This window comes from Macrotis lagotis, chromosome X, assembly GCF_037893015.1.
Source record: "Macrotis lagotis isolate mMagLag1 chromosome X, bilby.v1.9.chrom.fasta, whole genome shotgun sequence".
In the NCBI taxonomy this organism is placed as follows: domain Eukaryota; kingdom Metazoa; phylum Chordata; class Mammalia; order Peramelemorphia; family Peramelidae; genus Macrotis; species Macrotis lagotis.
Window position 1 is genome coordinate 520933645 of NC_133666.1, and position 14846 is coordinate 520948490.

The 14846-nt window shown below is 41.2% G+C and overlaps 1 protein-coding gene across 5 annotated transcripts in view; it reads right to left on the reverse strand.

Annotated features, from left to right (window-relative positions):
* HIVEP1 (HIVEP zinc finger 1) overlaps positions 1–14196 on the reverse strand; it is a 195637-nt gene extending 181441 nt beyond the window's left edge. For 2 of the 5 annotated variants that reach the window (XM_074207825.1, XM_074207820.1), the window contains exons 1-2: positions 14074–14196; positions 6754–6898 (exon numbers count right to left, since the gene is read on the reverse strand). In XM_074207825.1, the coding sequence (XP_074063926.1) occupies positions 6754–6793 (40 nt within the window). In that variant the 5' untranslated portion in view covers positions 6794–6898; positions 14074–14196. Of the gene's footprint in view, positions 1–6753; positions 10088–10118; positions 10192–10792; positions 10879–14073 lie in introns of those variants that run through there. The other 3 variants (XM_074207821.1, XM_074207824.1, XM_074207822.1) reach the window with 3 other exon arrangements.
* Between the last annotated feature and the right edge of the window lie 650 nt (positions 14197–14846).

Below are 14846 nucleotides of genomic sequence, written 5' to 3' on the forward strand. Positions count from 1 at the left end.
TTTTAAGTCCCCTTAGTTTAATTCCTGTAGCTCCAACTGCCTGATGAATGACTCTATTTGGATATGCTAGCACTTCAAACTTAACAAGTCTAAAAGAATTCATTGTCTTCTTTCCCTGTCCCAACGTCTGTATTTCTGTAATAGGAGGTTAGGAGGTGACACCATTCCTCTCCCACATTCACCCAAGCTCACAATCTCAGCAGCAACTATTCCCTTTCCTTTTTTCATTAACTCTGATATCCGCTCAGTTACCCAAACCTCAGTATCCATTTGATGCACACTATGTATATGACTTCATGCTAAACAGTGGAGATAAAATACAAAAAAAAAGTCTGTTCCAAAGGAACTTACATAAGCACTAAGATCAGGTGAGAGTGGGGAATCCTATAGATTTCATGTCTCTAAAAATTTCTTGATCCCCTCCTCTCAAATCAGACATCAGCCACACTCATCCCCTAAATAAGTTGCAGAGGCAACTTAAAGAAGGTCAGTTGTTCTCTGATTTCATCCAGTCTTCTCCCACTTTCTTGTACTAACACAGACAATTTTCCTCATTTTAAAAATGTACTACATTCCTCCCTCAACCCCAACTCTTTCTGTTGAAAAACCTTGCTTCCAGGATCAGCCACAAGCACCAACCCTTACATGAAACCCTCTTTAATCTTTCCATCATTACTCCATGAAAGTGATTTTTCCTTCCATAAATTTCTTAAGACAACTTTTTTTGATTCTTCCTGTCTCCATCAATTTTCTCTTGTATCATCCTTTTCTGTGAATATGTTTGAACCTCTCTCTCTCTCTCTCTCTCTCTCTCTCTCTCTCTCTCCCTCCCCCTCTCTCTCTCTCTGATATTATGCTGTAAGTTTATAAGAGTAGAGATTTTTATTTTAATGTCTGTGCTGCCAATTTCAACTGGAATTTCATATATAAACTAGACACCACACCCAATGAAAGTGTACTGAATTTAAAATTAAGTAAGACTTGTCAGAAAAAAAAAAATTAAGAATACATCGTTCATTATTAACATCAGGATGAGCCCTACATTTAGTTACAGGACCCGGTTTCCAAACCCAGGCATGCTAATAATAATGCTCGTCCTTCATTTTTCAAAGAATAATGCTTATCAGGGAGATGATGCCATAACAAGCATATATATTGGGTTTCAGTGAGGAGGGTGCTGTGCTAAATCACCAGTCTCACTTTCTCTTCCACAGCCATCTGGTCCAGTGGTCAGATATGGAAATCAAGAAGAATGGAGATGGTCCTGGATGAGAGACAGTCAGGGTAAAGTGACAGTAAGTGACAAGTGTCTGAGGCTGGATGTGAACTCCCATCCTCCTGAACACAAGGTCAGTGCTCTATCCCCTGGCACCACCAAGCTGACACTACTTACACATCCATTCGACCAGTAAACATTCTGGGCCTCAGCTGTTTCAGGAGTAAATGAAGGGATTCCACTAGATAACTTCTAACACCTGTTCCAGCTCCAAATTTATATTGTTATAATATTATAACCTTTGTCCAATGCTGTTTTTTTAAATTTTACTACAGGTGAGTCAGAAAATCATCATGGAATAACTGCAAAAAGGCTAAGTCTTAGAGTCCAGAAGCTAGGGGGTTCAAATCTTTCCTCTGACACATTCAAGCAATATTCAAATTATACACAAGGCATTAACCTTTTTTTCACCTTTTTTGAAAATATTTATCTTTAAAATTTTACTTAAACAGGAACATTTCAATATGTAAAGGGTGGAAAATTATTAATCTTTACTATGTGCAGTTTACATTTTTAGGTCTATATTAATTTGCTATGATAACAAAATTCTCCTTATTTGTGTCCCTTCTGAACTTCCTTCATGCTTTTGCATATTCTTAAATGTTTCATTGAAGCTATCCAAACAGACGCTTTCACGTGAAATAATTCAGTCAAAAAAATACAAATATACACATTAGCTCATAATCTGGAAATATATGTCTCATTCTGCACCTCTTATCTAGCACCAATCTTTACAAGGCTAGAAACATGTTTCCTTATCAGTTTTTTGAAGATATGATTGGTTATTATATTTAATGGAGTTCTTATGTTTTTCAAAGTTATTTTCCTTTACATTGTTGTAGTCATTATATAAGCTGTTTTCTAGGTTCCACTTAAGTTTGTATCAACTATAAGATACATTTTATATCTTGTACAAGTCTTCTCAGATTTTACTGAACCTGCCCTTATTGTTATTTCATACTGTACACATTTTGCTGTTTTACTTGAAAAACCCTGGGGGCAGTTAAGTGCCCTGGAGTCAGGGGGCCTGAATTCAAATTTGACCTAGGGGTGTGACCTTGGGCAAGTCATTTAATCCTACTACCTTGCAAAAACCAAAATGAAAAAAAAAAAGAAAAAGGAAAAACCCCATATAATTTATTATCATATCATTAGTGGAGAAATTTCTGCAAAGATTTTTCCCCCAGTTAATCATTTCCCTTCTAATGCTATCACACTACATTTGTTTGTGCAAGAGCTTTTCAATTTTATGTAATCAAAATTGTCTAGTTATTTATGATAATCTCTATCCCTTGTTTAGTCAGAGAATGTCCTTACCCCCCCCAAAAAAATCATCTTCAGAAGTAAATATATAATCCTCTTTGAGGAAATTTAAAAATCTTTAACTGGACCCCCTCCTACATTTCCAGTCTTCCTATATCTTACTCCCATTTTCCCCCCAGGTCCTTTTCAAACAACACCACCCCTTTTCCAAATTTCCAGCATTTTCAAAGGCTGTCTCTCTCATAGCTGAAATTCTCTACCTCCTTATCTCATCTCCTGGTTTTTTTTAAATTACAGGTAACCACCCTCTATGTTTATGGAATATCTCCAGTTTATCCTGAATGTATCCCATTGGTACGTGGATATTTTCAATGTTTTCCCTATTAGACTGTGAGCTCCTTGAAATCAGAGATTAATTTTTCCCCTTTCTTTGGAAGCACTACACCTAGTCAACAATTAATAAATGCTTGACTGGCTAAAATGTATTTTCAATTACTATTATTAATTTGTCTATGATATGATTTTTTTCAAATAGTTCATGTATCCATTTGGAGCTTTAGAGATACCTAGTTTGTCAGCAACTCACTAATTTTTCAAAGCCTCAGACTACTCTCTAAAGACTTTTAAGTTACAGAGAGTCTGATGATCTGCATCAGTTGGAAATATAGAGAAAAAGAGTAGCAATTTCTGTACCAGATTAAATCATGGTAAGGAAAACAGAAATATCACAGTATGCAAATGTATTTGCAAATGAAGAAAAAGATACATCCTGCCAACTACTAACACAAACAACAACAAAAAAATGACTAAACTTAAATTGTTGACATATATTATTTTTATAAACTATTAATGCCCTTCAGTTATTTCTTGGGATGACCATACAGCAAAAAGACTATAATAAGGCCTAAAAAAGTTTAAGACAATAATGGCTCTTAAAACTTAATGCAATTTATAATCAAAATAGTCCTTTAACGTTTAACCACACCACTGGGACATTTGCTTAGTCTTACCCCTCTGCTGAATCATTACATCAACATACCTAATATTGATGGTGACACCATCACCATCACCACCATCTTTATCGAAGTTTTAACTTAACAAAAGGCCATGCTCCTTTAATTTCCCAATGAAAGAACCACACCCAATTCTACACTTAGGAACAGATTTCCTCTTCCTAGACTTTCTATAGGCTATCCATGAATTTCATTCAGATTCTCTTCCTGTATTGGGGAACCAAAAATTTTACATCGACTTTAATTCTATTTTCAAACTGGCTTACTAACATTTTTATTCAGCTTCACAAATGTCCTTTTAGTTAGTTTGACGAGAAAAAATTTCTTAATGTGGGAAAGTGAATCATGGAAGGATGAAGTAAAGTGATTTCTCGTGGAATCAAAAATAAAGCAAGTATGAATTCTGAGGTACTTTTGTCCAAAGCAGGTACAACATTAAATACTACTGAGGCAAAATCATGCGCCAAATTAACACAAGGTTTTTTTTTTGATTCAAAACATGTCTTTTGGTGTAAAAATCTAAGTTACCATTATCAAATCAAAATAGTTAAGTACAGTATCTTCCATGTATTATTATAAGCAGAATAACAGCTTAGAAACTAGAAATTCTTCAGTTACTAAAAGATCATTTAACAGCCATAAACATTGTTACTCAGTTCTCACAGCCAACTGAACTTGCACTCCTAGTTTTCTAAAATTTCCTCTACCTATATAGTTTCACCTTCTTAGTCTCAAACCACTGTTTTCATTACACTATTATCTTTTTGGATCCATTTCTATTATATAATATATCAGCTGCCTTAAGCTTCAGTTCATTACAAAAATTTGTTCAGGATGTCATCTATTTCATAATATTGATCAGAACAAAATTACAAACAGAGTCTTTTGGCAGATCACTCAAGTGGTCCCTCCAAAAAGACATTTATCTGTTTGTTACCACTTAATAAGTTCCAATCTTTCAACTAACTGGAACTTCAAGTAAGTGTACTAACATCTGATCTACATTCTCTCCATCTCGTCTTAAAATTATCAACATTTCATAAAACATTCATAATGTTTCTCTTCTTGCTTCTAGGAACCTGAGGAAACTAAGAAAACTATTGTGTGTGTGTATACATATATATGTACATATAGTATATTACCACTAGAAATAAAAGATTCAGGAGGGGAGAGGTGGTTTTCATTTTCTATTTGTAACCCTGGCCACAGTATTCTATAGAAATTATTCATTATTCAAGCATTCAGGAGATACTTTTTTCAATTTAATTAATATGAAATCTTACTTTTTCCCTAACATTTCTGACATATTCATTAATTATTTACCAGAAAGGAACTGAGTTAGTGAATCAGATCCTATTCATGGAAAAGAACTTTAGCTTTTGGCAGTTCATTAACTTACTGAAGACCATCAATATTATTCAGTTTATTAATTTACTTTAAATTGTTCTCCTGTGCCTCAAACAGTAAATACAATTGTCATTTCAAGTCAAGAAGTTGGGGTGGTTTCTCACTGGTAGGATGATAGACAATTTTATTTTTCATGTTTTATAGCTTAGAAACCAAGGATAAATTTTCCACAGTACAAAATACTTTGTTTCTTTTTAAATGCTGAATTATGTATATATGTAGATACAAAGGACAAAGCAAAACAAAACAAAAAGACTATGAGTCTTTTTATTATTGCAAAAGACTCTTTACTCTTCAGGTTAGTAGTCTTAAAATAACTAGCACCTTGGTTATCCTAAAAATTTTTAAGTAAAATATTTTGTCAAAATCTCTAATAATTTCAAAACATTTTTGAAAGGCAGGAAAAGCAAAACACTACTTACAATATTATCTGAGACTCTTTGAAAAGGAGTATTGTAAAACTGTTAAATCTCATATTCAAATACTCAGTTCTTTAAAAAAAAACACTCCATGCATACATTTGTAGATCAATTTGTCTTTGGTAAATGAAACAGTTCTAATATCCTTTTGTCTATGATATATACTGGGGGTGAAGGAATGGTGCCCCTGTCTTTTTATTAAATAGCTTACCAAAAGAGAGGAAAAAATATCATAAGATTCTGGCTGTAAATCTATGATCTTATGGTATTAGAGTAGTGGCACATATTTTATTTTTTTTTCCAAAAGGTCTATCTCAGTAAATCTGTTCTACTTTTAAGTCACTTTATGCTTCTGAAAATAGACAAGAAATCTAATGGTAAAATTTTCTAGGATCATTTTTGTAATCTGTTTAGAATGGTTTCTTTACTTATTTTAGTAGATTATTGCCTAATTCAGTAAAGTACTTACCTAACTGCCAAAGGGAAACAATGAGTAAAAACTACATTAAAAACAAAAGAAATTATTTAAAATCATAGAGCAGAAAAATCTTACTTTATAGGTATTAAAATTATACATCTACAAAAGAAAAAAAAAACATTTATTTTCATTCTTTTTGTGAATTATATGCCATCTACTACTTACTGGCCTTCTATTTCCTGATGGAAAACAGGTCAAATTTCCTGCTTTCATGTTCTGAAAGTAATAGATCCAATAAACATCAAATTTAATCTTAAAAACCAGTACTAGGTGCTCCTTACCTCTCAATGAGATAATTTGAACTTGTAAACTAATAATGGAGAAAAATATCAAGGTAAATAAATTATTCCTCAAGCATTTTCTGAGAAACAATAGAAACTGACAGAACTCTTGGATTAAAAAAAAAGAAAAAACTTAGATTAAAGCCCTTTTCGTCAGTGAGATAGATCACAGCAAAGCAATTCCATTGACTGCTGAAAGATGACTATATTTAGAACTTTTTAACACGTCTATCAATAACAGCATAGTCATCTATACTGCTGGGGACGCCAGGGTCAGGTCGGCAGGCCCTCACTTGCCTTTTCTGGTACCTGGACTTTGTGCAACTAGAAAAGCCCCAAGGGCCTCTCTCAGTCTGTAAACCTGAGTGCCCCAGGGTCAGGAGGATTGGGGGGGGGGGGTGGAGAACCTGGTACAAAAGGGGACGGGTTGTCTAAGGGCTTGACCTCGAAAAGCATCAGAAATCTGATGGGGGACACTACTTGATCCTCAATGTTGCAGTCCACAAATCTTGCTGATTCTCATTACTCAAGATATTTCATTGAAGATTTACAGCAAGTTTCATGCTCCAAACATGGTATTTTTTTTTTTTTTAGGGAAAAATACATAGGTTCTTACCTCTCAGATTTCTGGGATGAATCTGTTTAGTCCGAGGCATCTTCTCTTAGTCACAGGAAATTTTTTCCTCTTAGAAAGGGTGGTATAACCAGGTCAAGGAAGGATAGCTCCATAAACTCACAAAATGTATCAGCTAATCCATGTACTGTGGAAATGAAAACAAAACTACTCAATGATAAATTGATACAAATACTAAGATTCCAATGTCAGTACAGAAGTAGACATTCAAGAATAGGCATCAAAGAATGTGAACTCTCTTCTTCATGGCTCACTAATTTGCCATTCAAGCTTGACTTGCAGTAGGGATAGCAACAGTTAAGACGTGACACATTGATCTCAATATCTGCATGTTACAAAGAACTTTGCATTCATTATTTCATTTCCTCCTCAGCACATGGTCAGCTAGGGCAGGTGAAGGAATTAGTCAGGACCCATGATTTTAGTGGTCCAAATCACTCCCCATGAGGAAATTTCTTCTACCAATGCAGTACAGATTGGAAATTGCTGTGCAATTTATACCTACAAAGAGTAGTCTAGAATACTGAGGTGGTGTGAGACTTTTTCAAGGGTTACATAGATCAGTAGTAGATCTTGAAGCTAGGTCTTCCTGACCTGAAGATCAGAAATTCAGAGAGATTGAGTGACTTGTCTATGATCACACATAGTAGAAGTAGAATTTGAATGCAGTGCTTAAGTCCAGTTATTTTACATGCCTGAAATTCAGAGGAAAGCTGGAAATCAGTCCCACCTCAGTTTTCAAATGACTTTGCTCATCATAAAAATGTTATTAACACTTCAATAAAGCCTTCCAATGCTTCATTTTGGCATGGAAGCAACTAAAAAAGTCCTATACAACTCCACTAGTAAAAGCACAAGTTCTAGTAAGGCCTTTCTTAATGGAATATATTAAAACTTTGAACTTCTAGGTCACAGAAGATTCACATCATCAACATCTGTATCAGAGGAAGATCACCCACACTATTGAAATCCTGGATCCTTAAAGTATATATTATCAAAAATAAAAACTATTGAATAGTATAATAAAACATTTACTATATGCAGTAATCTTCGACTCCAAGAATATTTTAAAGATCTGTAATCTGAGTATTTGCAGTCTTCTCATCTATGCTTTAGCAGGGGATTTCATGAGCATATGCATGTATATGTATGTGTATATGTGTCTATGTGACATACGTGACAGACACCCATATTTGTCCAATGGTTGACAATAAAAGTGATGAGACTTTTCTTAATTTTTTTTTTTAGGTTTTTGCAAGGCAAATAAGGTTAAGTAGCTCGCCCAAGGCCACACAGCTAGGTAATTATTAAAGCGAGGCTGGATTTGAACTCAGGTACTCCTGACTCCAGGGCCGGTACTCTATCCACTGCACCACCTAGCCACCCTGACTTTTCTTAATTTTTAAAGATGCTTCATAGAAGAGACAAAGAGACATCACTGACCTATAACAGAACTTTCCAGAGATGGAAACTACCAGAAACTCCACAAGATATCTACAGAGAATGTAGGGTCACACCTTCATTCCAGAATGAAATGTAGAATGTAAAAAAAAAAATTGTCAACTCTCCCTACTCAGATTAATTACAAAAATCTATCACTTCTCCCAAATCATTCAAATGGAGCTTGTAATAAACATCAATTAAAAAGCAAATTTTACTTTTTTTTTTAAACTCCTTTGAAAGACAGTTGGTAAATACCAAGGACTTTTATTTTCTGTTTCTAAAGGGATACCAAAGGCCCAAAAGCCAAATACAGGGGAATTAAAATGTTTTTAATTCTTACTGAGCGAGTCACTAGGAATTCATTATGTGAAACAGTCAAGAATCATTTAACTAAGAAATTATTCTAATAGTCAAAATCAGTTAACATTTGTGGGGGGGGAGACTTGTTTTGGAACACATACAAGTAACAAAGAAGACTTTAGAAATTCATGGACTGGTTTTCAGAAGTGACTGAAAAAGAAAATAGTCAAAGGCTACCTATTGTTATTAAAGGCATTTTTTCCCTTCCTTGGCTCAGTCATTAATGGACATATACTTTGAAAAAAGGAGTATTTGGAAAAATGTCAACTATAATAATGGATGATGATGGGGTGGCTAGGTGGTACAGTAGATAGAGCACAGGCCCTGGAGTCAGGAGTACCTGAGTTCAAATCCAGCCTCGCTTTAATAATTACCTAGCTGTGTGGCCTTGGGCGAGCCACTTAACCCCATTGCCTTGCAAAAACCTAAAAAAAAAAAAATGGATGATGATGATAAATAAAGTTCATGGCATAATAATAACATGCTAAGTGATTTGTTCGGCTTGGAAGATGGTCAGGCTCTCTATATTGTATGTGGTAGCTTATAAGCCACAACTGAGGAACCTTATTTGCTCATTTATCCAATGCAGAATTAAGTCTGATTAGTGCTAAATAGGCATCGGCACCTTGAAACTACATTTCTTTTTTATATATATACACTTCAAAAATAGTCACCATACTTGAGACTTCTAAAATGTGAACTTCAATTTTAATCACGTAACCCAAAATGATCTGGACTATAAAATTTTAAATATGTAAATGTCCAGTTAGTTAATATCTCTTCTTTCTACCCCTAGACATTGCCTATCCACCCCTTCCTAGTCTCACATTCCGTGTTCAAACCTTTATGGAAAAAAGATGAGCATTTTTAAGGCTGCAGCCTTACACTAGCTTAGTACAATCATTCCTTTATGGAAAAAAAAAATACTACATACAGAAAAACATGACATGATCAAAAGCGTAAAGACAGTTGCAAAGGGAAAAACATGAATGAATGTGGAGGGCGGAGCCTGGGAAAACCCCTCTGCAACGCTGCACTGAACAAAGCGCTTCACATGCCAGGACCAAGGGGGATGGAACTGCAAACCCAGGACAAACCAAAGAGTGAATGCGGAGGAGGAGGAAGAGGAAGAAAAAGAGAAAGTGGTGGAGCCGGGAGGAGAAGGAAGGAGGCAGAATGCTATCGTCCCCATAGCTAGCACGCCCCCCCCACTGCCTTCTCCCTTCCACAGCCAATAACTCATTAGCGAGCACCTCCGAAATGCAAGCCCCGAACCAACACAACTACGAGCCCATCTTTCCAATCACAACTACGGCATGCGCTTGTCTGCCATCCAGAGAGGAAGGACGAGAGTAAATAGGGACTTTAAAGGGGGGGGGGGGGGGGAGAAACCCACAAAGCCGTGGCACAGCGGGAAAGCTGAGGCCTGGTCTTCCTCACACACACCCCCTTCCTCTCCTCCTCGAATCCAGTCCCCCACCCCAAAAAATGCGTCTGCGGAGGTGCGGAGCCTCGCGGGGACCCCGGCGAGATTCTTGTTTTACCTGATCGGGAGCGGCGCCGGGCGCAGCGGGGCTGAGGCGCGCATCGGGGCGAAGCGTCTCCCCCCGCCCCGCCATCCCCTCCCTGCCCTCCCCGCGAGCCCGGCAGGTCGCAGAGGACCCGCACTCCCTCCTCCCCCCGCGCACCCCCGGTCCGGGATCGCGTTATCCGCGGGTCCTCCCTCGCCTCGCCCCTCGCTCCGCCTCCTCCGCGGGCTGGCGCTGCGGAGCCCCCTCGGAACCCCAAAGCTGCGGAACCGCCGCCGAAGCCGGCCCGGGCCCGGGCCCCGGCGCCGGCGCTGCGGATGGCGGGCGCGCGGCCGCTCGGGAGCCCCGCGACCCCCCGCCCCGCGGCGGCGGCGGCGGCGGCGGCGCCCGGGTCCCGCCTTCACTTGACAACCTCCAACACAAACATGACCTCCCCTCCCGCGCCCCTCCCCCCGCAGCGCCGCCGCCCCGCGGCGCCCCCCGCCCCCCGCGGCGCCCCGCACTCCGGCGTGCCGCCCGGGAGCCGGGGGAGGGCAGCGGCCGCGCAGGAAGTGATTCCGAGGCCAGGGCCGGGGCTCGGGGTGAAGCGGAGGCCGGCGCCCCGAGAGCGAGCCCCGGGGTCCCGGGGGGGGGCGGGCCGGCGGCAGGGGTGTGGAGTGGGGGCGGGGCGGGCGGGGGGAACGGGTTACCTCCTCTCTCCACGGGCGGGAGGAGGACACGCTCCGAGTCCTCCGGGGCCGGAGGTGGAGAGCCGGCTCCCGGCGGGGGCGGGGAGGGCCGGAGGCTTTCCCGCGGGGGGCGGGGCGGGGCGGGGCGGGGCGGCCGGCCAGGGGTTCCCCCGGGGCGCCAGCGGGCGCGCTGATTGGCCGGCACCTGCCCGGGGGCGGGGGCCGCGGGGGGAGGGGAGCGGAGGCTCCCTCCCCGAGGGTCCCGGCCGCGGCGGGGGGGCGGGGGGACGAGGCCCCTGCCCGGGCGGCTCGGGCCCCGGGGAGCGGGAGGGGGCCGGCCCCGGCAGCCGCGCCCCACGCCGACCGAGGCGCGCGGGGCGCTCCGAGCGCGGGCCCCGCTGCCCGGCCCCGGCCCGGCGGGGCGCCAGCGGCGGCCCCGCCCCCTGCGCTCCGGGCCTGCGGGGAGGGCGGAAGGAGGTGGTGGCTCCGGCCCAGGCTGCCAAACGCGTCGTTCGGCGGGGGGAGGGCCCAGGCGAGGAACGCCGCGGAAGCGGGGGGCGGGGGGCGGAGGTCGCGGGGCGACCCCCGGCCGTCCCGCGGGACGGGCCGGGGGGCGGAGCGGAGCGGAGTCACGCGGCGACGGCGGCGACGGGGGCAGGGCCCGGAGGGTCGCGCGGGGTGGAGGGCGGTTGGTTCGGGGGAAGGGGCGGGGGCAGCATGGGCTGCCAGCTCTTTTTACTTTCTATTGCAGGATGTGGACCGGACTGGTGACGTCATGGGGTCCCCCGGCCCCGCCCCCTCGCCGAGCTGAATGAGGGAGGGGTAGAGAGTGGGGGATGGGACGGGCCGGGAGCTTAAGGGTAGAGCCGAGAGGTTGGGGGAGGAGAGGGAGAAGGGGGGGGTACCCCAAGGGGGTTTCCTCAGCTTAGTGTGGAGGGAAGGGAAAAGTCATTGTGAAACTTGAAACTCATTAACTTTGAAAAACAACTTTAAAAAATCCTGGAGAGGAAGGTGGAAGGGACGAAGGGGAATTATTATTAACCATGAAACCACAGTTTGGTGGTGGCGGATGTTCCTATTAAAAGGGAGGAAAGCCAAGGTTATTCCAGAGGCCCGCTCCAAGCACTGGCTGGTGGTTCCCAGGACTGAAGTTTCTAGAGGGATTAACCCCTACCTGACCGTTCCTCTGTCACAAATACCCTCTAGGGGCCAAAACTAGACTGGGTTTATAAACCCAGCCTTGGGGGAGGAGGAAAAGAAGGCGGAAGAAGGTAACTTAAGTCAGTGTTTGACCTTAGTTCAGGATTGAGAAAAGTAGAAAAACAGTACGGTGGGGGGAACAGGTAGTGCAAGATTGTAGACCGAAGGACACTGAGCTGTATATAAAGCCGAAGAGGACAAGGGAAGGAGGTCTTAAGGATCTTTTTCAAAGATTATGCATATGTTTCACAGTTCTACAAGGAGGCATACCTAGATGGTGGCGACAGATAGATGAAAGATTTGGGATCTAGAGATACCGCCACTATAAATTACAGAGAGTAAGGAGCCACCTTAGGTACCAAAGACAGATGAGATCCTTTGCTCTTAAAAAGTAAATCCAAGATTAACCAAATGAAAAAGGTTAAGACATCCCCTACTTCATTCTAAAGCATGCCATCTATGGACACTTGCCTGGATTAGTTTGTTCCCTGAAGCTTTCATAGACTTTTTATTCCTACTAAAGGTGGACTCCTTTAACCTAAAACTTCTCCAGAGATCAAAAAGAAGCCCAGAGCACTTAGAAACAAAAAAATTACGTAAGAAGAGTGAGTTTATAAATGTAAGAGAAAAAAGGGAGGGGGAAACCCATCTATTTTAAAACAAAAAATTAGAAATAGATAAAAACCATAAATTTTATAAATTTTAAATGATACAAAATACTAAAGCAATTTCTTGTAATATTTGTCCCTGAACGCTACACAATCACCATCTCTCACACGTGTGAATCCATCTTTTTTAATGAAACAAAATGGAGTAGGATACAGCAACAAAGGCACATACCTACCAAATTTAATACTCTGTAAGTTCCAAAAAGCATACTTGTAAATTATGAAAACAATGTATAACAAACCACATTAAAAAAACATTCTCATGTTAACATGGATTCTTTGTGTCATCACATTTTATAAACTTAAAATAAGGATAGTCATAAGAGACACCAGATACATTCATTAGGACTACCTGAGTTATTTCCTATGAAAATTTTAACTCATTCAAGTGATTCAAACTTGCAATTTAAAATTGCATTAAAAATTAACATTTAAGTCTGTCACACAGACTTTGCCTACAATAACTACAATTTTCTTAGAGCACTACGTAGTTCTGGTATTTAATATCTAAGATCTGATTTGAGTTTACTTTCTCAGGTAGTTTAGTACAAAAAAGGCAATTTCATGTTTAACTTTTCCTAATCTGAGCATTTAAACTAAAATCTAAGCATTAAACTTTTTTTTTGCCACAAAAGGATCCAAATATTTTTCTCAATCTTTACACCAAACATGGAAATTTTCTTAATTTTTCAATTAAACGACTTGGAAGGGAAGGTGCGGTTGGCCTCCTTAATGAGGACATTTCACCATCAGAAACAGATACAATGTTGGGGGTGGGGAAGGGGGAGAATGTTCAGAATGCATCCCTCTCCCTCCCCGCGCCCCCCCCCCGTCATAAGTAACTAGTTATTTTATTCATCACTATTACAAAAAGCAAAGTAATCAAAATCCCAAGAGAGGAGGGATTGGGGGCGGCGAGGGGCAGCGAAGAGGGAGACCCGAGATAATAAAATGAAGTTTCTAGTCTCTGTAATTTACTTTCCGTTAAGAAAAGTGAAACAAAATAGAGGAGTCTGCAACCCGCCCCCCCCCCCAGTTCCAGGTATGACCCCCATCTTTTTAAACTGCATCCTCCTAAACTCTCCAACTAACCACCATACTACGGATCTCCGAGTTTAATATTTAAAAAGGAGACTCCCATTTCCCCTTTAGCGGCCCCTCCAAGTCAGAAGCTCTCTGCCTTCAGTTCTGGGCTAGGGCTAGTTAAGGGCTGCTGACACGGAGATCCCGGAGGTTCCTGCTAGCTGCCGCTGGCGGGTCACACACACGGTGTCCCCTCCTCCTTCCCCCGGCTCCGGGCTTTCCCGTTCATCAAGCTTAATCCTCTCCTCTCCGCAACTCACTGACAAATACTTCAGTACACATGATAACTTCCCTATACTACAGCTTTCTCAAAGCAAAACGTCAGAAAAAAGAGTAAAGAAAAAAACTTACCCAAAGTGCAATTCAAAAGTCATAGCCAAAGATTCCAAGATTTAACTTTTAATTTTAAAAACAACAAATGAAGAAACCAAAAGCTTGGTAGGTTGAAAGTGGGCGTGAAAGGAAATGCAAAGGGGAGGTGCTTCTTTCCCTTCGCTGCCTCAGCTCCCCCCTTTTCTGGCCCAAGCCTGGGACTTTGATGCTATCTCTCGTACCGCCTACATTGTATAACTTAAACTCTATGGCTCTGTATGTTGCACATATATTTATTACTGAGAGAAGCAGGTGGGTACTGAAAAAGGAATCTTTCTGAAGCAGGAGAGAGAGAAGCATTAGCATTAGTCTTTGTTGTCTAAATATAGAGAAAAAATTATAAAATCCCCCTTTTGATAATATAGTATTAGACCAAGCTTAAGACATACTGTCATAAATATGTTCGATCTCCATCCCTAAATCTGAACATCCTCACCTATATTCTCAAAAGTTTTGTTTGTTTTTTCACATCTCACTTTGGAAGATATCTATCATTTTTCCTTAGAAAATTACTGTTTTGCAGTCTGAAAGATTCATTTTAAGAATGTTTCTCTGAATACAATAAAATCTCAATGTAAAATGTTTTAAATGTTTACTATTAATTCGGTTACATCGATGGTCAAATCATCTGAGTCTTGACTCCTCATCTGTAAAATGAGGGGATTGGTCTGGATGGCCCTAAGATTTCTTCCCACTCTTGAAGCTCCTGATTCTACCTGATAAATATAGCCTATAAATGGAGGTGTTCACTT